Here is a 26,559-nt window from a genome sequence, read left to right on the forward strand (position 1 = left end):
AGCGTCAATAGTTCACAAGTAATTTGCGAAAAACTATTTTTTCGTTTTTTGTCAATAACTCGTAAACTATTAATGCTAGCGACAAACTTTTATATGGAAATTGTAGATCTCGTCGTCCTCTACAAAAAAGGCCCTATGCAATTTTCTCGTAAATCTAACAGTTTACGAGTTATTGAGGAAAAACGAAATTTTTTGTCAAAAGTTCGCTGATTCGACGGTGGAATGGTCGGATTTTATGAGTACCCATAAAATGCCAATTAATCATAGTTAACTCGTTAAATATCGAAGTTAGAAGAAAAACAACTTTTATTTGAAGCATTTATCGAAATTCTAAGAAAAAAAAAATTTTTCCAAGGGGTACAAGTTCTTCCAACGTCTGATTTCTTTTTAATTATAGGAAATGCGTTTTTCTAAGATACATAAATTTTGGGATTGACTGTATAGCCAATACATCCTTAAAACGAGTGAAGACGATTTGCTTCGATAGGAAAACAAATGGTCCACGAGATAATATACGTACTTATTCGAGACGAGGCTGCTCGCTGTAAAAGCAGAGCGACAACGCGATTAGGCCAGTTTTTAGAACGGGGACCATTAAATTCTGAAACTATCGGGTAACAGGGTGCCACGGCGGTGGCGCCCGGACACGAATTAAATTGGGTTCAATGAAGATAAGATAAATTCGTGGGTGGAAGATACGAAATGCGTTCTAGGAATAGCATCTATTGCGATCAAAGTCAAGTTCACCCGATGGGAAGATAACGAGACAGTCGACTCGCGCGTGATACAATTCCAATTACACGACGAGGACTTTCTCTTGCGCAATCTTAATTTCGATAAACACTTCGCTCTCGATTTTAGGTAAAAACTCGATTAATTCACGTGCAAATGATCAAAGAAATTTCTGCATAGACTCCGTAAGGAATTATCATCATTGGCAACCCTTGACTGAATTTTCTACGTTCGAAAAACGTTGCAGGTTCGTTTTCGGACGTGCCACAGATTCGTAGAACGATTCGGGTTGGGCCGTTAAATGGCAACGATCGGTCGGGCGAAATTTGTCAAGGGAAAGGGCGCGTCACTTTCTCCGGTGTCGGGAATAATTCAAGCACGAACGAGAGGCGGATCTCGGGTGTGGAGTGTGGGTCGAGCGAGGAGAAAAAAGTGGAGAGGGATCATCGTCGATCCACGAAAATAAACTCGAATCGATTTTTCAGTGACGCGACTCGCCGCCGCGCCGGTTTCCAAAAAAGGACACAAAGGTACTGCTTCTCGTCGTTAACCCACAATTTTAAAACCCGGTCAACTCTTACCACCTGAATACCCGCCAGGCCCGACAAGTAGAGCGTCGTGCACCTGCACCCAAATCATATCCGAGCGTTGGTGGCGTTCGCCAGATGAAATCTGGTGTCTGTGCAATTTCACAAACCGCTTCTTGTTCAATTTGCTCCGGGACGGATGAAATTGAATCGGTGAATCGCCGATAAAGCTATTTGCAAAATGCTCGGACGAGTCACTGCTACCACATCGATGCCAATCAATTTCTCTCCGCTAATTACCATAAAAAGGTTTTATGGAAGAGTAGCTGCTGGTGCCTCGAGGAGGCATCGATACGGGTATTTTTAGTGTTTATGGGATAATAGCGGTGTTCGGAAATCGCGAATGCGGTCTGGTCAGACTGGTGAATGGCCCTTTCAACGGGGCGCTCAATAAAAACGACAATTAGAAGCGTCGCGTTCCTTCGAATGTGACTCTTATTAATTCGCCAGCCAGCCTCTGCTAACCGGAATATTTAATAAATACCCGGAACCCTTAATAAATTCGATTGTTTCCCTTCCGAGGAATCTCATTCTTGACTCCTACCATCAGAACTTCGAAACTCATTCGATTATCATCAATCAGAGTCCGGCATTTGATGTACTTTATTTAAAGGGACTCTTATCGTTCGGGTCTAAGGGCAGATACCAGAGATCGCGGTACCGGAAGACAGGCGATTAGGTTTGGTAAGAGCAGAGATAAACCCGGCACGCCGCTAATTAAGGTCGCCGATAGATCACGCTTCGGTTAATGTCGAATTTTGCATATCGGCTCTGTGGGAAAAGGCGCGCCCTGATCGGCTTCAGTTAATTAAAGGAAGCGACCGATCGCTAAAACTCTTTTTTACTCTCTGCTACGCTGTCGCACTATTGCTCGATGGACACTAGCATTCAGAATCAAAGAAACGTACGTACTTAGAAGTCCAGCGTGATGCAGTTAACTGCGTTATGCAAATCATTGTTTCTTCAAAGCAAAGACTCTGGAAAACGGTACGATGAACGACAATAGAAGAGACGAGTCGATTATCCTTCGTTATCGAAGCTAGTTATCCCGTCGGCTCTTAGAAGAAAAATCAGGGATGGGCCAGCTAGGCAATTCAATTGTTCCCGCGACTAATTGCAAAACAAACGCCACGATTCTGCGTAAATGCGCTTTCTAATTACGAGCCAGGCTACAAACTCGTTACCGCGTCTATTTTATCGGATAGACTCGCTGCTATAAAACTAATCTCTGCGCTCGGTGCGAATAAAAACACGGCGCCTAATCCTATTTTCTCTTTTTACACCAGTCTGATATGCGTCACGCTCCCGATAAGACGAGTCGACGACGAGCTCCACTTTCCGTTATTTTACTAAGAACTTACGTAATCTTTTACTGTTTGACGTAAAAAAAATTCCATGAACGCGCGATTAAAAATGTGTTCATTGACAAGTCTTAAAGGGAGAAGCAAATCGTTTTTTAAATAATAAATCGGAGATGCTCGGGTCGTTTCCGTCGCCTTCGACCTTAATTTCGCGCGAGACTCGAAAGCGAGGTTCGAGGACCACGGGGCCAGTTTCCGAGTAGTCGGAGTGCACGCACCACGTTAATCATTCTCCCCGTCTTACGTACACGCGTACGTGCCTAAGAACAATGACGACCAATTGTCGTAATTAGAACGCCGAGTTTACCGTACGAATCAAACGCAGCTGTTCACCCGTGCATACGTATGTTCGTGCTCCCTATCGTAAATGGCGAACCCATTCAAAAGTGGAACTCGCATAACTCGAATGAAGTTGGTAAATCATCGGTTGCGATTCAGAAATTGGATTTCGATTCGAATAACCAAATATTACCCACGCGTAACTCTTGGAGAGATCGACTTTAGAAATGAAAGTCAACAAAGGAATGCTGTTCGTTTGAAAAAGTGTCGATGGAAAGAGCAACTACCCGGTCGTTTCGCCTAATCCTCGGCTTGACATTCTGAGCGTACATCAGATAACACGAATTCCATCGCCTTGCAACAGGGAGTACATTCGCTTCGGCGACCAAATTATCGAAGGTCAACGATTCCCATCAGTACTCGTTAGCTAGACGTATAGGAAATTTTGCTATTTTTCAACGATCGGAGAGAAGGTCGCGACGTTTTCTGTTCGTCTGGTACCGCTTTTCGTCGGGCTTACACAGATATTAACCGAGGGAACGAAAGGCGGCGTACGTATATACGTATATGGAGGTGAAACAGCCGGTTTACAAAGGACATTCCATTCCATCTTACGCTGGCTGCATCAGCTTTGAACCACCGTGGCTAACTTCTCCGACAATCGGAACCTAGTAGCTTCGTATAAATGATTTTTAGTTTTCTTTTACAGACAATATTCGTCCGAGGAAATAAATAAACGCTGAGTAGAATCTCTAGAGAATCCGAAGTCGAAAATTAATTCCCAAACTGGAGAACAGAATTTCTCACCGAAAATTTGTTCGCTCGCGCGACCCTGTCTTGTCTTCAATTGCACCGTCGATTGCGAAATCCAACCGTGGTATGTTTACAACGATTTCCGAGACCTGTGTAATGTATGCGCGCGTGAAAGTGGTCGTCGACGTCGTGTAGCGGAGGAAAAAGCCTCGCGCGTTTAGTAATGACCTAATACCGATACCAGGCCGACATTAAATTTGAGCGATACTCAACACCGTGCAAAGTTATTCAGTAAGCGAGCTGCCAACGGGCAATGCCCACCCACGAGGACCAGACCTCTCGTGATCAGATTCGAGCAAAACCTGATTACAATGAATTATCTATTTCCAATAAAGATATTTTACACGAACTCTTTTAACGTCTGTTTGCACCGTCGCACTGTCGTTCCTCGGTGCATTATCTTACAAACGACAATTAACGAGCAACGAAATCGTTTTTTAAGCATCGATCGTGTGCGCGACAACGAGCGGTTTTATTGAAATCGTATGCACGAAGCTAATTTCTCATTCTCCCGGCTCATTATGTCCGGCACCCGCGACAACCGACTATGAATGAAACATAAGATGCCCGATGCCGATGTCTATCGATCCTCCGACGAAGTTCAGCCCCGCTAACCGATTCTGAATATTCATCGAGGACGCCAGGCGTCGATCGCCATAATGGTGATAATAATAACAGCGTCGCGAGTCGATCGTGGGCGAATCGGATAGAAGAACAGATTACGTACCGCGATTCCATCGTCCGGTACAAAAACAATTAACTGACTCGACTATCCGAAACGATGGCGGAACAGCTGAACACGAATTAAACTCTGTGCTCCAGACAAAATTGTTGAGAGAACATAGAGAACGAAATGAGGACACGCGGTAGATAAACGAAAAGTAAAACTCACGATTCCCAAAAGGTGACGATGCGTCCTTCCCATAATTAATTCACAGGTACCGTCTCTTTGTTCAACGATGGGAGAGTCTACCTTGCACTTCCGGTGGGTCTCGCGACTAGGGGACGTGCAGAGAGGAGAAACGCGTCGCGTCGTAGAGAGACAGCGCGATAAATACTGAGGATGGGATCCGGTGCGGGAGAACTCTGAGCCAAGTGCACCGTTTCTGACTGGCATAAGGCTCACGTGGGACAGGAATACCACTGCGGGAGCCACAGGGTGCGGTCTCGTTTCGCCGTGGCACTTTTCTGTCTCCGCGTAGAAACCGGTCTCACCGAGTCCCGACACCGTCGTCGACCGATCGACGGCTTCTCTCTCCCTTTCCCTGCGCGCCCGCTAAAACGCGTTCACGATTATCCGAGATCAGCTGCTCCGTCGATGCACCCACATCGGAGAACGGTAAGCGACGACTGTCTATGCACGGGGAGAGAGAGACAGTGAGAGAGACGGAACGAGAACGCCCACGCGCCCGTTCCGTCCCATCTAATTTTCTTCTTTAGAAATACTCGTAATAATCAGTCGGTTCCTTTATCAGAGATCATAATTACCACGTTATTGTACGTTCTGTTCAACTTTTAAAGCCATTCCGTTTCGTTCATGACACAATTCTGTTATAAGTCTATTACAGTAGATAAGTTGGAAAGATCGATTCTCCTCCGGTATTCTCCTCTTGCATCGACGACGCCCGTGCGTGGATAAGAATTTCCAAAGAAAAGAAACGGAGTAATGATACGCGTTGTCTATAAGCCCGTGCTCTTCCCTTCGCCCCCGGGATATAAAGCGATCGCTTTTAATAACCCGTTTCTCGTTTCGCCGATAACAAGTTAACCGAACAGGTTTGTCTCCCTCTCGTCCCGTTTCGCTCGCTTCGTCCTTCTTTTCCGAGTTTGTTTACCGGTTACGCCACTGCCGACTAGGAATCGCGTCCATTTCGCCTCCCACGTGCGAGATCCGCTCGAAATACCGACACCGTGTGTATTACACGTATACGTCCACGCGTACACCGAGAGAAATCGTCGGCCGAGACGTTTGCACGTGCCGATTCGCATGACAAATCGGTTCTCGTCGCGAGGAAATTGCGAAAATGTCGGCCGGTGTCGGAATGAGGCGGGGATCGAGATTACACGGCCAGATCGATCGTTATCGATTCGTAATTGGATCGGTCTACGGGCTGCTTTCACCGTTTTCCTTTTAAACGACGCCGGAGAAAGGAACGTTTTGTCAACTTGCAGAGATTCTTTTTCCACTTCCCGATACGTATTACGTAACTGTTTGTAAATTGGCCTCGTGCCAAAAGAGATCGCGTTCGCGGCCAGGTACGAAATACGTTTATGGACGGAGCGGCACGAGAACCTACAAATTCCTTCCGGATCAGTACCTACCGTTAACCTATTTCCGGTGGAAGCTCGACTAATCTTTGGTCTACATCGATTTCATTCCGACCATTTGTCTTGTGCCTGACTCATCTCTGGAATTCCTCTGTTTGTTCCATAGAGATATGTACAAGGTAATCCTTGGCTCTCGAGTTCTTTATTTTTACACATTGGAAGAATCGTAATCTTTGCACGATCAATAAATCCGGAAAGTCTCGTGACGAAGTCATCGCTCGATGCGTTTTGAGATGAGCGCATCTGGGCTCGGGTCAGTGCACTCGCATAGGAGTCTAGCAACGACGCGGAGAGACAATCGGTCGAGGTACCGAAGAGCCCTAAGAACAAACCGGAAAGGAATCGCGATTCTGTTGCATCGCGCACGGCCTAAGGCCTAAGGTAAACCTAAACTGAGAAGAAGCCGAGAACCTTAGAACCGTTAGACGGCCACTAAATCCCGGTCGTTCCTCTGCGCGCGGGGAACTTCTCGCCTCTGCTCATCGAATCGTCGCGCGTTATCGCAGGAAATCGTGCGGCTCCGAGGCGTGCGGTTTCCTGGAAAAACCGACGCGGCCGCGGATTGATTTCTCCCAGGCACAGGAAACGCGATTCAACCCCCTTACGTAGCTCTAGGAAACCAGACTTATGTAAACCGTCTATGATTTTAGTAAAAATTTCAATATTCACATCGCGAGCACAAAGGATTTACACGAGGCGTGTCGTTCGAATGCTGATATGTACGTACTTCCGCGAAAACGTAGTAAGACCGAGGAGAGATTACTAAAGAGTGGCAGAATTATGGGACTTCGTGTCGCACGAAAAAGAAAAAATAGAAATCAAACCACTCGTCGATGCTGAACCGACCATATAATCTAATAATTAAAGAGTAATTGACGATAAATGAAATAATTAATCGATTACTCCTGAAGTATTCAAGATAGAAAAAAATTGTATATGACTTTTCTATAAGTAATAGCAGTATCTATAATTTTTATTTCAAGCATTTTTGGAAATTTTTAGAAAAAATAAATTTAGGGAACGATGAGCATTCACAGGTTGAAATTACGATAAATGCGTACACGTGCACGAGAAAATGTATGAATCTTTCGATAATATCGACGCTAGTTGTAGCCTGACGTCGTTCCGTACGACGAGAGACAAAGGGCGAGCGAAGCATACGGAGGGGCACACGCGAACCCCTAATAAAATCTAATATTCTATTGTTGAACGCGCTTTCCAAGCAACCGAACGCCGCGTTCGCGGATAAACTAGGCCACTTACGCGACACGTATCTATTAATAGTTAAACCCAGCAAACGTTGCTCGAAGATTTCATAGAACGGAATATGTAATTATGATAAGAATCGTCAATTTTTAAGAAATTAATCCTTTCCCAAAAGTCACCTAATTTTTGAACTAGACAGGAACGAGTACACGGAAATGCGCGTAATACCTGTGTAAAAATGGAAACGGGAAGCGTGTTCTATATGAGCGCGCTTCATCGAGTTTGCGAATATAACAGACGTCGTATCGGCTGCCAAGCCCATTGACCGGCTGTCAAATGACAGTTTTTCTCGTTGTGCCCACTTTCCACCCATATAATCCAACGTCTAGATAAAGCGCGCACCACCTCGTTGCCCACGCGGTATTAAATAACATTTTTTTCCAAAACCGAATCCGGTGATTTGATTGGTTCGCCCAACGGCGGAATTGTGAAACGATACACGATTTATGTGCGCGGAAACTTATCAATCCGCAAACGTGAACGCCCGGTCAAGAGTATCGTAGACGAAGTAATTCAAAATGAATTATTAAGGGAAGAGTGGCAACGTGAAACACTGCACGCATAATACGTTCTTCCAATTCTGGGAATATGAAATTGCATGCCCGTGACAAAGCTACGCCCACTGTTCAGGAGACTCCAGCGAAATCCATTTGACTACGAAACCCATTAGAGGACAGGATTTTCTAATTAGAACGCAGGACCGTAATCGGTTCCTCGTCAAAGTCCGAATAATGGATGGTATGCTTTCTTAAAGAGTGCCGCGGTGAAAAGGTTACATTCGTATGGGTCTCAACGGTCAAGCTGAGTCAACGGGGTTTCTCAGAACTACGGATTCGGTTTGTGACACGTGCGAGAGGATCAGGTTGGCAAAGGGTCAGCTGCGTCGGCCGTTGTACCTCCACGGTGATTAATTTTTGCACGGGACCGGGAGAATGGCCGTGAAATCGCGTCAAAGCGGACTCGCGGGTCATCGAGGCCCTGGGAGGTCCGTCGAGCGGAAACCGTAGAGCCCGAGCAAAAGCAAAGGCCTCACGCTTTCGACCAGAGCTCCGTTAAATTAATAGTGCTCGCTCTTCTGATATCGCGAGCGAGTTTGTTAGCCCGACTATTTCTGAACCCGATAGGCTCGATCCGAAAATAGGTTTAAACACGTACAGAAAAGATTACCCTGATAAAAATGAACATCTATCGGATTTCGCGTGGTCCGCTTCTTATAATGAACATAAATTCATGATCCGAAGGTTCATTTCGAGACATACGACTCGAGACACTGAATAAATCCTATCGTCCTGAAGATATCGTCTGGCCAGTTTCAAATAATAAGATAAGATAACGCGCCATCGATTTAGCAGATCTTACAAACCGTTCGCCAACAGTTTTTAGTCGAGGCTTAATTCATCGAAACCGCGAGGCAAACCTGTAAATCTCGTCGAAGAGCGTACGGTTCTCTATTCACCGGATGGAGAGATAAGTCCCGCAGCATCATTGTCCGTCTTATCGTCAGATTGTACCGCGATTATTCGACACGATGCTCGGAGGCTAAGGGAAACGACTGGCGAAACTCAGGCAGGCTTCCAACGCGCGGAGGAGAGTGTGAACGAACTCGTAAATCGTGAGCGTCGAGACACTTTTGTCTGTACGTATACGCGTGTCGTTGGACGCGCACGCGTCGCCACGCCGCCGTGGCTACGCGTTTTAATCAACCATCAGACAGAACGTCCCGAGAAATTTTATTAACGCATTTTCCCCTTCGCTCCGTCGAGAGAAGAATGGCTCGTAACTCAACTCGCACTAAGAACCACGGAAACATGGTTTAACCGCGAGAAGAAAGAAACGTCGTCGTGAACACGTTAATTTTAGTTCTTTACGGGCCAACAAACGTTTCTTCCACGAACGGAGTACGTATTTCGATACGCGTTCCAATATTTCTTATCTTTTACAAGGCATCTCCAGAATTTCCAAGCACGTTTCACCTGTTTCCGATTATTCATCGAAACTGAGTATCAATGATAGCGAGAAAAATTTCAAGCCGACGAATCTCTAACATAGAAATTACAACGAAACTAATACGATAGATCTGGTAAGCTCGGCTCGTGACAAAACGCCGCGATTTTCATTTGAACGAGCGCGTTAATTTTCAGCGACGCGATCAATTAATTATTACCACGGACTCATTCCGCGGACCTCGAAGCATCGATCGTATCGACAGGTAAATTCGCCTGTGGGTCGCGTTTCTAAATCACTCGGTTAGCCAACGGGTATCATCGTCGGATCGTTTCGTTTATTTGTCACGGTGCCGCCAACGGGTATTCAATTATCCGACGACGCTGTACAATTAACCGGGAAGATGAACGCGTCGAATTATTTCCCTCCGCCAAAGTTAATTGTTCGCGATTCATCGCAGATTTCTGCACGTAACGCAATTACCGCGCCCGAGTTTTTACTAACATTCCGATCCACGTTACGAGGGCAGTCTCGTTAAGAAGATCGTCGAATAACCGTTGAAGACCGTCTCGAAGATAAAGTTTCGAATAGAAGAAACGTGGATGTAAATTACGTGACTCAGGCAACGGAATAAGTTTCATTTTCAAACGGACAGACGAAATAATGTAAGCGAGAGACTAGATCTCATGGGGGCGCGTGCGCGGCCGGTATTTAAAATGCAAATAAACCCGTCCCGTGTTTCACGGTGTCGACGGAAAAACATAATCGGCTTACGCTTGCACGCATTAGTTATTACGCTTCCTACGCACGTTCTGCTACACCGGATCGCAGATAATTAGCAGTGCGATAGCCGAACAAAGAATTTCTTATTGAAACTCGTCGACCGTTCGTAGCGGGTATCAATGTCGTTGATTCGTTTCGAACGTTTACGGTTTCAACGATTATAAAACGATAGTGAAAACATATTGCGACGATGCAGAAAAATAATTAGAACATTCTCATCGACTCGTCCCGTATGAGCAACTTGAGGCAAAAGGTAAAATAAACCGATGACAAAACCTGATACACGCTCGGAATCGTACGAGCATCGCGGTGATGCAATTTGCTTTTATTTGGAGTGAGGTCACGCAAAGTTTGCCGCGGCTGCGAAAAATGCGCGTCGGAAAGACGTGACACCTTAACGTTAACAAATTGCAACAGGAACACGGTCCGCCGGGCTGTGCGTTAAAAGCAACGCGCGAGTACATTGTACAACGGGCACCGCGTTCCACATATTCCGTTGATTAGTCACACGCTCATGTTCGTTGTCGCTTTGTACACGCGGACCCAGAAAGATAACGAGGACCGGGTGCGACAAATCCTGCTGCTCTGAAACTAATAGAGCTGCACGAAACTAGGAATGCGTATCGATCGCTCAACGTTAGATTCGTACGATGTACGACAAACAGATTAATTTTATGGAAAACAGAAATGGTCGTAATACGTATATCGATTTTTGGAGTAACGTTTCATTTCGTCTACTGAGAGGATCGCATCGGTGAACACGTTTTCACTTACTTCTGTTTTAATGGGACGATGACCCCTGTTTCTCAATTTGTACGAGCATCGGATATGTAGTCCCGTTGGTTGAAGGGTTGAATTTGCTTAGCTCGGACCGCGTTAACGGCACCGTTGAACACCCCAAGGAGTCAACGCGAAACGAACCTTTATCCGAGTGGCTAGCGCGTTACATATAAGGGAAACGTAACGAGGAACGACATTAGGCATCGGGTTTGCCGCGGTACATGGCAGCCGCTAGCCGGCAGTAGTTGAACCCTCGCCTCGTGCGCGCGCCCAGAGCGAGATCCGGTTTTATCAGCCATACTGGATGCACGCGCGTACTCAATTGCCGGAGCTTAAAGAAGGAGCGTGGGTCGCCGGCCAGATCGGGATGACACCGGCCCGCTTTTTATTCCACCTTGCCTTCTCAACCCTTCTCCCCGTTCAGATCTAACTGTAGTCCCGAATACTGATCGACGCGGAATCCCGACCGGTCGATCGACGTTTGCCAAAGTGAACGAGGAACGAGACGATCTCGGGAATGACCGAAATGTTTAGGCGACGAGTCACGGAGTGACAAAATTCATTTTCGAGAACGATGACACGGGGAAGATAATTTTCGCGCGGAAATGATATGACTCGCCGCGTGGGTGAACGGTATTAAAAAGAGAGATACGCGTCGGTAAACCCGTAAACATCCTCCTTGCAATTGCGAGTTCGCGCGAAAGGATGTACCGATTCAGATAGCTGCTTATCGAAGTTCTCTCTTTATTTCACGCGAAACCTTCTCGCGGAGAATATCTGAGAAATGCAATATTATTTGTGTCGCTCGTCGTGCGACACGGATATGGACGCAAGTTTCGTAGAGCGTATCTACTATAATCGATGGATTAGATTTCAGCACAGAGATGTTGGTTACGTAAAATAATGCACATGCGAGAGCTGCAAGTGACCACGGAACAAAAGCATAACGAAGCTCGGAGACTTTTCACGCGATCGGCGAACGTTTAAACGTATTTTCGTTCATCGTCGTTTCAGTACAAAAGCGTTTCCCTATCCGAATCCGAGAACGTTATCTCTGCGATCTGATTATAAAACGCGATGTACTTCTTTTTACGATTCGACGAATACACGATCGCGCGAAGCGAGGAAAGAGAGAGGTTGAAAATCCACAAGAGGCACGACCCGTTCTCGAGATCCATATGCAATCCGAGGCTTGGAAATACGTGAGACTGCGTCGAGGGCAAACGTTCCTGTTCTCCTTTGGAGTTTCTGCACGTGCAACGTGCACGGGAATCTGGTGTCGGGAAATCAAGTTCAATGGCGTCTCGCTGGACGATCCCCCCGTCCCTCGTTCGCATACGAGCACGTTTTCATCGGCTTGGCTATCCTCAACGACTAAATGTTCGACAGGATACTTTCGCATACGTTCATCGAGACCCCTTCAGTTTTCGCGTGCCCCGTTTGCGCGATTACCTATGGTACCTGACTCCGAATTACTTCGATTCGTATCTCGCGTTGATCCGCATCGATCTCATGGTCGAGTAATTAGTTATTTCCGTGTTGCACGAGACACAGTACGTAGAAGCATCCCTAAGAAACATAATACGCGCGACTCATTAAGGGTTCGAGCGACCCTTCGCTGATAGAGGGTAAACCTTGCGTCTTCCTTGTTGGAATATTCATATCTAAGGCTTCCGAACTATGACACGTTCTTGCGCTTTACGCTATTATGCTTCCTAACGAGATCCAATTATCAACGTCTCGAACTCGATTCTTCGACCAACTATACCTGCGTACATTCGAAAAACAGTTTTCCCGTTCTATGTAAAGCTCACTAATACTGATCCCGAGGGTAATAATTGTACTTTCTTCTATCATGACTTTATTACCCTGCATCTAGTATCCGCCCACTTGCTCTCGACCGCGTAGCGTGATACAGGTTGCCTCTCTTCCGCACGAGCTCTGTGCATCCGACAAATCCCTCTGTTTGAACTTCGTTTGTCCGACGCGATGCATCAGTCCTATGCAAACTGTGTTGAAAAAAAGCGGCGCATGCGACAAGTAAACGGGGCGAGATAAAAGTATCCCGGAACTACAGGTGTGACTCAGTTTACGACGTCGGTCAGATACGCACGAGGAAACGTAAGATTAATCTTGATCGTTATTATCACAGTTTATGCTCGGAGATAAAAAGAGAATAGTTTCGATCGCAGAGATTTAATTAAGTAAAATTACTTTTGCAGTTCAATTCTAACCATCGCAATTGAGTTTAGGTCTGTTCTCTTTGGTGAGATCGATGAATCATCCCTAATACCTTCAGATGATGCATATTATCTCGAATCCAATACGAAACAGGGTGTACACGATAAAGGAACGATAAAGCGTGTTCCCCGAGGTTACAAATGAGCTCGCAATGAACATTAGAGATAATATCCTCGGGTCTTATCTTCATCTGGTTCGGAACCGAGAATTAATGGACGCATCACCCACGATGTGAATCAGCCTGTAGATGCACCTATGACTACGGTCATCGGCGAAGGCACTTGGCGTTACAAATGCAGCCGGAGGAGCACGATACATACGCCCACGCTTTACTGAGCCCACACGATCGCAGGGCCGTAGGTATCGTGACCCAGGTGTCACACGCATCCTGGAATGTTATCTGTCACCCAGCCGAGAATGTTAACGAATCGAGAAGAAATCGGTACTTGCGTCACACGACGGCGATGCAACGAAGGGGTAGTTGCATCGTGAAGTATCAATCTTAGAGTGTACGCTTTTTAAGACTGCTTTCGAATTTTAGTCGAGCCGTGTAGAAAACGCTCGAGAATACGAATTCGCGTAATCAACTTTCCCGCTCTAAGGAATAACTTCGGACTCCAAATGCTTGCGAAACGAATTTCTCCGAAACCCGTCTTAACGATCTCATTTGTTCTGCGGAATGTCCCGGTCCTATAAAAATTCAGACGGAACGAGCTCGATTTTCGGCCGTACGCAGACACAGGGGACACGGAGAAGCGTAGAGAAAGAGGAGGCGAATCGAGGAAAGCTACTCTAAGCTGCATCCGGCAGAGCCGGCCGTTTTTTGCGCACCGCGTCGCATCCTTAAGTTCGCCACACTTGTCTCGCGAGTAGCCGCCTCCTTCTCCTCGTCGTGACTATCGTGCGCATGCAAATGAAAATCAGAAATTCCCTCCTGGTGATGGATCGCGGAGTCACGAGCGAGACTCCTCTTGCAAAATCTTCCCTTCGAGACGACGACGTCTCGCGAAAACAATTTTCAATGCTCTGCGCGCTCCTTCACGGACAAAAGTTTCTGAGAAACGTTCAATTAAGAACGCGCATAGAAAGAGGATGGAAGAACGAGCGAGCGCTTTTTGCAAGTAGAAAGTAAGCAACATTGATTATCGCTCTGTTTGTTTTTGGGAAAATATTTAATTGGCATCGATATGCATGTGTTACGCGCTTCTTTGCGACGGTTTCTCTCTTGTCTCGTCCACGACAGAATTATTGCCATTAACCGAGTAGCTTTATCGTCGGGAAGATAAAACGAAGTTTAACGCGTGTAGCACCGACTGTGTAACCAACTTAGGGAGAAAAAGAATTTTCTAGCTTTCTTCGGAGAAATCAGTTCGCTTCTCACGAGCTCCGAAAATTATTGGCGCACGGAACAACAGTATTAAAAGAGGAAGTCATCGATCTGCCATTTAAAATCGTCATGACTGAACATCATAAATGAAAGAGACGTTAAAAAAAGGCGTAAATTGTTGAAAAAAATTCGATGGATAATCCAGAGATAAGGAAGACAGTCTACGTAACATCACTTTCACGGGTATCGACCGTAATAAGTGCACGTTTTCTCCTTCAGAGAAATTCCATGAAATACACCGAGCTTATCTTCGGTCTACAATATGTAGTGTCTCACATGTTCTCGCATTTTTCCCCTTTCGCGCATTACGATGATTTATCGATCGTACTACACACCTCGAGAAACGTGCCCATAATCTATTAAAAACGATTGCGAGATAATTGATCGCTGATCGTTTATTTACAGAATTCCCAGTTTCATACTTATAATTTCTAATTAGATTTCCTTCAGCTTTTTCTAGTTTATGTATCTGTTGCAAATATTTAGACAACGATAGCGATAACTATGGAAAAGACAGAGAATTCCTATCATCGGCGAGGTACTGGCGCGTATCTAAAATTAAAGTATACCGCGTCGTACTAATTCTTTACAAGCATTCGAACTAACGTCGTTCTAACGCAAAACATAATTGCGTTTATTTATAACCGATATTGCCATCGATTCCATTCACAAATTTCTGATTCCACGATGTTCTTGCTCGAAGTACTGCGTGAATTTTATTATGTCGACGCATGTGTACGAAAGGAAAGATGTCAAGTCAGCGATTCTTGCCTTGGTAACAAGGATGTCCTTGTTAAAATTAATCTAACGACGCGTATCGATAAAATGATAACGCGAAGCACCTACACGCCAATCACTAATTCTCCACTGTAAATTATACAATTTTATATTTGATATCTGATAGGACGTTTTGAAATTCGAACCATTAGATCGGCATATGATACTATCGACTAGATTTCCAATCTAGCGGATGAATTTTCTTGGAAAGAAAAATAGACAATTGTTATTGTTTTATATTGAACCCGTAAACTGTTACGGCTACGATCCTATTTTTATGCGTGCATCATATTACCCTCGGCCAGACGAGGCGAATTATCCACTCGAAACCGAGACGCGCTAATGCATTACAGACAATGAACACGCGACGTATGTTTACAAACAGAGCTTTCTTTGCATTACCGTTTGTAAAATTATCGTCGGTGCGAGACAACGCGATAATGTGTACATGAATGTTCCTTTTTATTAGGCAGAAATCTGACCAAAATATTTTAGGTCTTTATGAAGGGCCAACGGTTTATCGTTTCGCAACAATGTGCCCAAACAATAACCGAGCACGTGTCCGCGATTGAAAAAACTGTCGCAGGATTGATCGCGAAATAAAGATCACGGAAACCTAAAAACTGCAATCCATAATCTTAGGCAATCTCAGAAGCCTCTCGATAAGGAAATATCATTTTTTTCCTTCATCGTTATTTGATCAATCAAAAGCAACGTAGCAGAACATGCAATCGTGTTCATTGTACGTACTTTGTATATCACATGCAGGATGAAAGGTTACAAACTAAGAATCAAAAAGGTAGTAGCAGATAGTTAAATGATACAAAGTGAGAATGATAGGCATTGAGTCGCCTCAAACATTGAACGAGATCAAAGCTTACTTACCGAAAAAATCTTCCCAGCTAACGGATCCATCCGAATCGACTGCGTTGGTAGCCGTGGTCTCCGCCTCCGCTTCGCTGCCCATTTCGTCGCATCAAATCCCTTCGAGCAGCCTTCCGCGATCCTATTTTCCCCCGTCGTCACCGATTTTTAACACTGGGGACGTGATCCTGGCTGGTCCACCGGTTAGATTAACTCACATATCGCGGTCGCGTGCACGAAGAGTCGCGTAAAACCGGCAACCGGATTCAACATAGAATTACGGTGCACGAGATCGCACGAGATTTATTGGGAAGGAAGGAAGAGAGGAGAACGACATACCGTTGGCACGCGGTCGCGAGACGGACTGAGAGGAGAGAACGAGCGGCAGCCTTCGACCCGAGCTGCGACCGACCACGACCGTACCTAGCCGGCGAGTCAACGAATCGGCAAACAGCCGCGACGCCGACACATACACTCAAAAATCGTTGAATGTATGCAAGCGCGCGTTCTCTTTCTTACCTTCGAACTTCGAACGCGTTCCTCCGGCGACGAGCTCAATGCGACTACTGTCCTCCCCGACTGTGCCGTTCACGCCTGCCGAACCATGCACCCGTTCATGTAAATCGCCGGCTGGTCATTGAATTAGGACCATCGAGTACGCGTATTTTTATCCCTTCGCGAACCGTCGCGATCAACGTGCCACTGGATATCTCGTTTTTTGTAGACGATCTCCGTTGTTCAAGTTCAGAACACTCGTAGAGAACGCGTACGAGAGTAGAGACAGAATTGAGAAAGATATTTGTCAGAGAGACGAAGCTGACGACGAGCAAATACCCGCCGCCAAATAGTGAACGATCGCAACGTGGCCTATCATCATTTCGTTCATTGAAATAAGATGACTAAAATAATATCGCATAAAATACATCGATCGCATTATTTAGATAAACAAAATAACGTTCTTTGTTTCGCTTCAGTTATACTTTTATACTTACTTACTTTTTATGTATAAGTTAACCCCCGAAATATCGTCAGTCTTTATACGGCTGAACGAAATAACAGACAATTTCGCAAAAGTACTACGTACCTTGCTTGTATGCAATGCGTATTACCTCTGATCTTCATTATTTTCGAATATACTTACTTCATTTATCTTTTGGAACAGGAACAAACCAAACTGCAACTAACTTTCAAATAAGAATTCGATGTAGGCCGATGTGGACTGCAGACTAACAGCTAGCGCGCCATTGAGATGACTACGCATGCGCAGAAGAAATGCTAGAAGCTAACTTCAAACTGTGCACGGAATTTAAATATTTTATAAATTCGACATCGCTCATGGTTTAGACCCACATACTTTCAAACGGTTTTAATTACATTGTTAACAATCGCTTCTGATTAATTATAAGCGTGAAATAAATTATTGAATGCTATGATGTTCAAGATCGTATAGAGCGAGTGTATTTTATAATAAATGCGAACTTTATCAATCTCTAAAGTCAGATGTATTTTACTTCTCAAGCCTGCCTCAAGGTAACGGAGAATTCGTAAGGACAACGTATTCGAGGTTGCTAAAGATCGCATCTTAATGATAGCGTGCGAAACGGGCGAAAGACCGCATTATCGATTTTCAAGGCCACTTATTCACGAAATTACCATTCACGCGTGTATCCCGTTCCCTTGTTCGTTAATAAGAAACGTTCCGATGATATTCGTAATTGTACAGAATTATTGAAGTGCGATACGTATGCACGTAATTATCGCATATCAATATTCCTCCAGGAATGGACCGAGTGGATTATTAATGAAGAATTGTAGGTCACAGTCGTGGCCTTATCCTTTCTGCGCCTTCGACTCTTTTCGATTTAGAATTAATCGGCCTAATTCGCCCCCGTCAATCCGCGAACGACGATATCACCCTTCACCTATGCCTGACGCGCATGTTACCTGATGCACCGCTCATTATCCCTTCGTTTCTTCGATTTTTGCGGTCACGCTAACCGCCATCCTTTTCAATCACCTTTTTCCTCGCGCTCCTTCCTTCCTTCCTGCCTGCCTTCCGTCGTCCTTTTCCCGCTTCGAAATAACTATTCCGTCTCAATCTATTAAAGTTTTACTTAAGAAAATTGAACGATATCGGAGATGCTCGTTTCTACGACCGACAAATCGAATTGAAATGAACACCGCGTGACTCAGCGTTAGGATACTAAAAATAAAGCGTTGCAATCTTACGAAACAAATATTCTCTTTTCATATTTATCGCTCGATGGTCCGCGTTGAAAATTTTTTCCAATTTCCAGTGAGAAACGTCTCTTTATTTTATTTCCTTCGAGTCGATACAGAGACAAGAAACGACGGAGATCGAGAAACGTAAATTAATCGTTGGTACGAGACGTAAGATCGTTTAACCTTCGCCAGGGGAACACCTTGGGGGTGGCTCGTCGCCCATAAGAGGGTGAACCCATGGCTAGTGCAGGACCTTGGCAAGGGAAGAAGGTGAAAGAGCGCAGGTCTCGAGCACCGAACGCTTGCTGGCCGAGAGTGGTCGGCTAGAGTCACGCGACGGTCGAACCGAGACCCAAGTCGGCGATTGTTTCCGTGGCAAATCAGTCAGTCAGTCAGTCAGTCCGCACAATGAGGTGTTCCGCGTCGCTACTTTTCGTGTTTTTTCTTCAATTCTTCGTCGGGATACCGGTGACCAGCTCCCAGAGGACCCATGCCAGGCAAGGAGTGGGTCGGGAGCCACCGATCGTCAAGATCTCGGATCAAGGAACGGTCGCCGGCAAAGAGGTGCGACGATTTTCATCAGGCTCGCACAAAATCATTTGAAACACTGAACTAGGCACAAAAGACTGCGACGTATTAAATAAAATTCATTATGAGTTAATAAAACTTCGCAATGTCTTTCTAGTAAGCAAATCTTTTTTGTAATGGAAGATGCACAACCTTTTCTCTATCCACGTTAGGAGCTAATGCACTTGGAGAATTTTGCTTGGCAATTTTCTTGGAATTTCGCGGAAACCGAGGTCGCACGAGCATGTTATTGCCCTATTCTTGCCGGTGGCGATTGGGGTAGGTTGTAAATGCGTGCGTACGATGTTTGATCATTAGTGCGGTACGGTTGCCGCATTTTTTCCCCACGAACCCCGCTTTACCCATTACTTTCCCTTACGACGCCTTTTTTGCATAAGAAACGAGCGTTACACGGCATATATCAAAGTCCCACATGGAAACGCAGGGAACAATGAATGCTGTAAGTATTTGACATTTTAACCACACGACGAACAATAACATGCAAGCACCGTAAGTTTCAATTGTTACGACTAAGTGTATGCAGATAATATGCATACTGAACTTCGGGTCAACGTTTACGCACGTATACGAATCGAGTTTTAAACTTCTGTGGAATTTCACCAAGAATGGGAAAAATTCCTACGAGTACTTTTCGCGAGTCGGAAATGAATTTTCTGAAATCGTCGCATTTTATTTCGCACAATGCAAAGTGGCAATTGTAATTTAGATATGAATCGTGAGGAGCCTTGAGTAATGTAATTTTGATTGTACAAAAAAAAACAAGCCCGCAATTTCTGCTCGGAATTAATGTTGAGAAACTTTGATTGCCGGCTGGCACCATTAGTTTCAACTATACGTATGGAAGTATATTAGGGCAATTTGTCACACGTAAATTCGTGTTTCATCGGTAGATCTCGACTATTATATTTTTTCCGCGGAATGTATAATTTGTGTAAACAAGTTAAGATCTCGCATGCAATTTTGCAAAATATTTAAAAGACAGATGGCAGACATTTTTCACGTACAGGGTGCAGAAAGTGCGCAATCATTTTTTTGTGTCGAATCACAGGTGTACTTGAGTCCGACTCAAAAGGTGATACAATATCTCGGAATACCGTACGCTCAGCCGCCGGTAGGAAAATTACGATTTTCTGCCCCGGTGACCGATCCTCTGCCAACGTGGAGCGGCGTACGAAACGCGACGCAGTTCGCACCTTCGTGTCAGCAAATAACAGATCGTCCGAAACTGCACGAGAAACTATACAAGGAGTTCCTACCGACCGATCAACTCGATCCTGGAGTCAGCGAGGACTGCCTTTACTTGAACATATACGTTCCGGACGGTAAGTAAAATTAATTAAAAGAAAGATATTTCAGTGCTCCAAGAAACTCGTTGGGTTTTTCATCGTTTAAACATAAACTTTTTTTTTAATTGCGAGCTGAGCTCGTTAACTGCTTAGAGCTAGACTTGTGTTCACCAGCTCGTAATCATAATTCTCGGCTCGCATCAACGAGATCCGCGATACTCGACACGACAGGATGCAACGCGACGTTTCGTCTCCCCCGCTGGAACACGCGAGTGACGATGATCACGGGGCTCTTTTCTCGGTCTCTGGACATAAAGCGAGCGATCGCTATCTCGAATAGAAGAAAAACTTATGATTACACTATCACCGAGTACCGAGAAACTTTTTTTATCGGCCTCGCATGGAATATTAGCGACTTTACACCCGTGTGATTTTCCAGGGTCGTTCGTAACTGACCGAAAAACGAAATTTCTCTTGAAAGACTTGGCTTGTAATTTTTTATCGTACGTTTTATGTAAAACGCGTATCGTGACCTATCAAACAATTTCCCGTTCCAATTTCTCGCGATTGACAATAAACGCGATCCGGCTGCGTGCCAATGGTACGTAAATCTCGTCGTTCCAGGATGTCGGTTAAGGACTACGCTAATGGCGTCATTACAAGGATCATTTTCGACTAATTTCGGATGTCTCGGCGCTCGTAAATTTTCAAATGAAATCGAACCCGAGTTACATCCGCAACGTCTCGGTCGATACTAAAAAATGGCATTAAAATCTCTTATCGAATCGTTATTTCATTTTATCGTCAGAATTCTGTGAACTTATAAGATTCCAGTTAAACCTCCGATTCTATCGATAGCAGCTACTTGGAGCAGATTACAGTCCAGGTGACACATTACATGCTTCTGTGTCCAATGATCGTCCAGATTAACGTACACGGGTAAAGCAAGCGATTATCAGCCTGGAAAATTGGAACACTATAATTTCTCGTAGCATAGGGAAATGTCTCGATAAGAACCTCGTCCCGATTGTAATATTTTTGAAAAGTTACCGATATGGATCGAGGACATAGCTCACGGGTTTAGCGTATGAAATGAGAGCGAAAAATAGAAGCAGTTCCGAGGGGAAGACAATAATTGGAAGAGCGAGTGCATCGTGGGCGAGGAAAGTACTCCTAAGATTGATCTATGTAGCAGATAGCTAATACGAAAGATACACGTACTGCCGATCAATCATATGGAACAGCTTTATGATAGCAATTATTGTCTATCTGTCGGCTATTGCCTAGCAGAAGAATAGCATTCGACTGTCGGTACTCGAGTTTCAGCTTGCTCGCAACATTTATAATTTGTAACTCGGTAAACGTTTTGGAACCGTTAAGGTAAAGGCACCGAGGGTCTTGGCTGTGTCGTGAAAGGGTGTCGCGACGATAAAGTTTCGGTTTAAGTAGTAAACGAAACGCGTGCAAGGTACGCGTGTCACGGTGGCCGAGCAGGGGGGAAAAAGCAGGAAAGGGGACAGGCGAATCGGAAAATCGTGTCGATCCCGCAGAGCCGGCGGGCCGGTCGATGTAGAAACAGCAAGGAGCAAGAGTAACGGAATAACTGGTGCACGTCGCGGCACGCGATCTTTTAGGGTTGATCGAGATGTTAAGATACCGGTGAGGCCGGTCACGAAACCACTACCCCCCCTCGCTCTGTCCCGAGCTACCCCTTTCGCTGTCGCCGAATCTCGTCGAACGCGGGTGAGACTCTCTATTAATTTTTATTGCGATCTTTTTCTTTAACGAGAAAAAGTGTAATCTCGCATGTTCGGACGGACCGCGGTTAGACGGTTAAAGTTCACGGCTAAAGAAATATTGTGTAAACAGTTGCCAAGTTTGCCTTCTTATTTTTAGACTGTACGCTCTACTATGGTCTGGTCGTAATATCTCTCGCGTCACCGGTAAGTCCGCTGAATAGAGATTACCGAGTTGACTTTTAGCAAGTGCTAAGTCATTGTACACAGCTAAAGATCTAACTGAATAAGACCTGACCTAGGTACACAGTTCGGTTCTACAATTTCCACCGGTGAAATATCGTTCGCGAACTGACCTATCGTATTTTTTTATATCGAAAGCTGATACGTACTTTCGTAAAAAGTAAAATAAACACCTGTGAAAAGAAACGAAGATTTTCGTAAAAAAATGTTTCCGTCCGGATTCGTGCCGCGTGGAATCGCGATAAGTTTAATGAATCGTCGCGCGGCGGATGTTATCCCCACGAAAGTTTATTCCTGGACGATTCGAGCATCGGGGAACGCCGATAACGAAGACCAGGCCGAACGCTTCCGGTACCTTCGCTATCGTTACGGCATGCCTTTATCGGTCCGCGATCTAAAGCATCCCACCGTGCATTGGCCTGAATTTTCTTCGACCTTGGCACGCTTTAAAAAGGTGGCCACACGCTACGGTGTACCGACTGCTAGAAGAAATCAGCCAAATTAATTATTCAAGCGGTAGCCCTCGCTCAACTCCAATAAGAATTTTTCCGACCACTTTTCTCTTCAGTAGCCGAAGAACGTCGATAAAATGAAACATCGATTATTTACACTCGTTTTTTCCTGTACTCTTTATTGATAAATTCTATTCAAAGTGAATCTATTTATTGTCCAATCGTGAAACTTCCCGTCTTCTCCCTTCGTGATAACATTCCAATTTCGACTGACTAACATCAAAATCCTGTTCTTTGGTGGTTCGAGAACATTTACCACGGCTCATCGTTGTTGGCGAAAGGATGACGGTATGCAAATTCTGTCACGATCGATTTACCGGTTCGACCGGAAACGGGGATGCATACTTGCGAGCACGCACGCCTCCCCTGAGATCTACGGAATTCTTCGACGGTTCTTCAAAACTCAAACCGCGAAAGAACATTCTTATTTTGTTTTCTCTTCGCAGAAAAAAGCCAATTAAAATTTGATATTGTACGACGTGAAAGGTAATCGTATTTTTCCAGGCAACAAGCAGGACGATGGATGGCCAGTGATGGTGTGGTTCCACGGTGGTGACTTTAATACAGGGACTCCAGCCATATGGGATGCGTCGATCTTCGTGAATAAATACAAGGTGAGTCGTTGGAAGAATCACGGTACAGGGAAGGGAAATAAAATCATTATGATATCTTGTATTCTTCGAGTATCGTTTAACAATTTATGGTTTTAACATTGACACTGTGACCTTAGTTGATAGAAAAAGAAAGTCCCTGATCCCGAATCAATCACAAGGCGAGCGTTGAGAGTCGACGGAAAATCGAAGGAAATCAGGGAGTTTTCTTACGCGTGCTCTAACTTCATCCTTCGGGGCTCGCGGTTCATCCATGATGCATATACCTAAGTATATCGCTGTAAATGCTAATTCAGAAACGGCGGTCGTGAAAATGTTAACAACGCGGGTTTCACCGTTAAAGGGAACACGTTTAACGGCTTTTAAAAATCGTTATAGAAACGGTACAACGTTGTTATTATACAGTAATGCGGGGGTCCGTAAAACTAACTATATCTTAAGAACTCTTCTTCTCTATCGCTACGTTCATTCGTACTCTTACAAAGCAATGTAAAAACGACGTTATTAATTAGAAAAATCTTACATAGACAATATTATAATATAATCTACCTTATAAACATTCTCCTACCTATCGTTTGAAGCAGAACGAATCGGATAGGTCAACTGAACGCTCGAGCGTATCTAATTCCGTCAAGCTCCTTTCCTCTTCTTCATTTTCTTCTTCTTTTTCTTTTTCGTCTACGGAAAGTTGGGAAAAAACCGGTTCAGAAAATATAAACTGCGATCTTCCTTCGCAGTCGAACGACTCTAAGCCCCTCTAAGAAGGAACATGTAACTTGGAAATTCTTAAACCTAGCCGGGTAACAATGAGTATTGGCTCTCCTCGAAGAAAGCACTTTAGCATCTTCGGATCAGCGATGGGCAACTCCCGTCTTCTTTTCTCGAATGCCCTCGTACGTGCGCGGGGGTTGCCCGACGCTAGTCCAAATCCCAACGTAATTCAAACAAATGATCGTGTTCAGATGCTGGTGGTCACGGTGGCGTATCGTCTCAACATCCTCGGTTTCTTCACGACCACGGACGCGGAGGCTCCGGGTAACTACGGGATGTTCGATCAGCTCGCTGCCCTCGACTGGATCCAAAAGAAGATACAGCAGTTCGGTGGGTCCTCGTCGAACGTGATCATCTACGGGCACAGTTCCGGTGCCATAAGCGTCGGTCTGCATCTCGTGAGTCCTCTGAGCAAAGGCAAATTCTCGAAAGCGATCGCCATGAGCGGCGACGCAATCAGCTCCGTCGGATCGCCGCAAACCGAGCTACCAGTGGTCGACATAATCGCCGATAAGTTTGGCTGTTATCGACGACCCACGTCTGCTTTGATGGAGTGTCTCCGCCGCGTGAACGTCGATATCCTTGTAAGGGAATCTTCGTCGATAGAAACCTGGGGCCCCATCGTCGACTACGAAACCAACAACTCCACGGAGCCGTTCCTTCCCGTTCACCCGAGGGATAGCGTCAACGGTGGCAATTTGAATTCTGTTCCTCTGCTCGTCGGTCACACGAACAACGAACAGTTACTGGCTTATAAAGAGACCCTGTCCAAAGGAGATGAGGAAGGCAAACTGTCATACGATAAGTTCCAGATGTTGATCACCGACGAGTTCGTATCGCTGGTCCAGAGCCCGGAAGACAACAGCACTTGCGTTCTGAAACCGGAATTGGTGTCCGAGGCGGTGTTGTTTTTCTACAAGCCTCACCCGCCGAGCAAAGACCAGGCCATGCTTCGCGACAGATACTTGGATTTGCAAACGGAGAAGAACTTTGCAGCTGGGCTCACTCTGCTAGCGGGCAAGGTGTCCAAGGAGAAGCCTGCGTTCGTTTACAGATTCGACTATAGGCCCAAGACTCAGGCAGCTCTTAAGGATGTTCCCGACTGGGGCGGGGTCCCTCACATGTTCGAGCTTCCGTTTGTCTGGGGACTTCCTGTGGGTGGCAGTCGCGTGCAGTGGAACTTCGCCGACAAGAAGATGGCCGAAGTGATGATGACAATGATGGCTAGCTTCGCGAGAACCGGCAATCCTTCGTTCAGCAACGTCAAGTGGGAACAGTACACCGAAGAGGATCCTGGGATCTTGATCATCGATAGGAACATCGATATGGGCGATTCCGATACCGTCGATTACAAGGCGTTAGCGTTCTGGAACGAGTATTATCCGATGGTCCTCGAAGAGGCGACCAATAATTGTTGCAACGTGACGAGTCTGTCCGAGCGGTCGAGGGAAGTATCTTACTGGATTCTTCTCGGTGGTTTCGTCGTTGCGACGGTGTCACGGTACGTGGAGTTGTAGTCCATGGACGTACGAGTCGCCGCGCCAGTTTTTCCTTTGAACGAGTTCGGTGAGGCCTCTTCCGTGCGACAGCTTATTCTTATGTAACGAGTTGTTCTTGGTTTAATAAAATTCTTTGTTTCGCTCAATCAATTCTTTCGTTTTGGTGGTCGTACATTTCCGATGCATAAAAGAGGCCTAAAGAAGCGTTTCTATCCGGCTAGTCGTAAAGAAAACGAAAGCGTTCGAGACGTTAAAAACGACGCAACATAGATGTTAAGAAGATCAGTGGTGTAAGTTCACCGAGAATGCGATTTGTATATATTTTGTACAAAGACAGTAGCTATCACGAGGAAAGAAAGCTTGAACGTGAACTTAAACCACCGGGAAAAAAGAAGGGAGAAAAAAAGAATAAAGGGTGCAGCAATGAGGAGGAGAACCAGAGAGAGCCTGGACTTATTTCTTTGTTTCCTTTTTTTTTATCTTCCATGTTTTTTTCCTTAACATTCACTGAGAGATTTTTTTATTACTTGCTTTAATACGGAGAGATATAGAAAAACATATATTGTTCGAGAAACAAACGGTTCGATATAACTTATGAATATTTTGATGCTTCGATAATAATTAATTAATTAATAATAATAGTAATTAATAATCATTCGTATCGTGTGTGTCTTGTCTGTCTGTGTGTTTTTCTCTTCATTGTGTGTGAGTGTACCGTCTATGTATAATTATTATATTATATATATATATATATATATAAAAGAGAAGTGCGCAGGCGGGCGATGCACGGGGGGGCCTGTGGCCTGCACACGCGCACGTTCAAACATACTTTCCCCATTTTTTTCACGCTTCCATCCTTCCCCTTTTCTCCTAAATATATATATATATTTATATATTTATATATACTATCATTAAGTAATCGTATCTCTATTTATTTTCTTCCCCGCT

General features: G+C 45.0%; 3 protein-coding genes across 4 annotated transcripts in view; 2 read left to right on the forward strand and 1 right to left on the reverse strand.

Annotated features, from left to right (window-relative positions):
• Positions 1-17,310, reverse strand: part of GEFmeso (Guanine nucleotide exchange factor in mesoderm) — a 36,622-nt gene extending 19,312 nt beyond the window's left edge. The window contains exon 1 of one of the 2 annotated variants that reach the window (XM_018028052.2): positions 16,164-17,310. In XM_018028052.2, the coding sequence (XP_017883541.1) occupies positions 16,164-16,245 (82 nt within the window). In that variant the 5' untranslated portion in view covers positions 16,246-17,310. Of the gene's footprint in view, positions 1-4,664; positions 4,887-16,163 lie in introns of those variants that run through there. The other variant, XM_026815819.1, reaches the window with a different exon arrangement.
• The window catches only part of hppy (MAP4K3-like protein hppy), a 49,617-nt gene extending 32,294 nt beyond the window's left edge, over positions 1-17,323 (forward strand). The window contains exon 22 of the transcript XR_003389540.1: positions 17,305-17,323. The gene's annotated coding sequence lies outside the window, so the exon portion shown is untranslated. The remainder of the gene's footprint in view (positions 1-17,304) is intronic.
• Positions 17,324-18,718: 1,395 nt separating this feature from the next.
• Positions 18,719-25,757, forward strand: LOC108628353 (carboxylesterase 1C). The gene is made up of 4 exons (XM_018030239.2): positions 18,719-18,929; positions 20,002-20,275; positions 23,235-23,344; positions 24,304-25,757. The coding sequence occupies exons 1-4, from the start codon at positions 18,774-18,776 to the stop codon at positions 25,627-25,629; spliced, it is 1,866 nt and encodes a 621-aa protein (XP_017885728.1). The 5' UTR covers positions 18,719-18,773; the 3' UTR covers positions 25,630-25,757.
• The last annotated feature ends 802 nt before the right edge of the window (positions 25,758-26,559 follow it).

The sequence above is a fragment of the Ceratina calcarata genome, unplaced genomic scaffold (assembly GCF_001652005.2).
Source record: "Ceratina calcarata isolate Rehan_Ccalc_2016 unplaced genomic scaffold, ASM165200v1 scaffold1, whole genome shotgun sequence".
Lineage (NCBI taxonomy): Eukaryota > Metazoa > Arthropoda > Insecta > Hymenoptera > Apidae > Ceratina > Ceratina calcarata.

Bases quoted from the DNA above. Each gene is read 5' to 3' on its own strand.
- LOC108628353 (XM_018030239.2), top strand. From the start codon at position 18,774: ATGAGGTGTTCCGCGTCGCTACTTTTCGTGTTTTTTCTTCAATTCTTC. The intron at 18,930-20,001 runs GTGCGACGATTT...GTCGAATCACAG, and splicing joins GAACGGTCGCCGGCAAAGAG to GTGTACTTGAGTCCGACTCA. The intron at 20,276-23,234 runs GTAAGTAAAATT...GTATTTTTCCAG, and splicing joins GAACATATACGTTCCGGACG to GCAACAAGCAGGACGATGGA.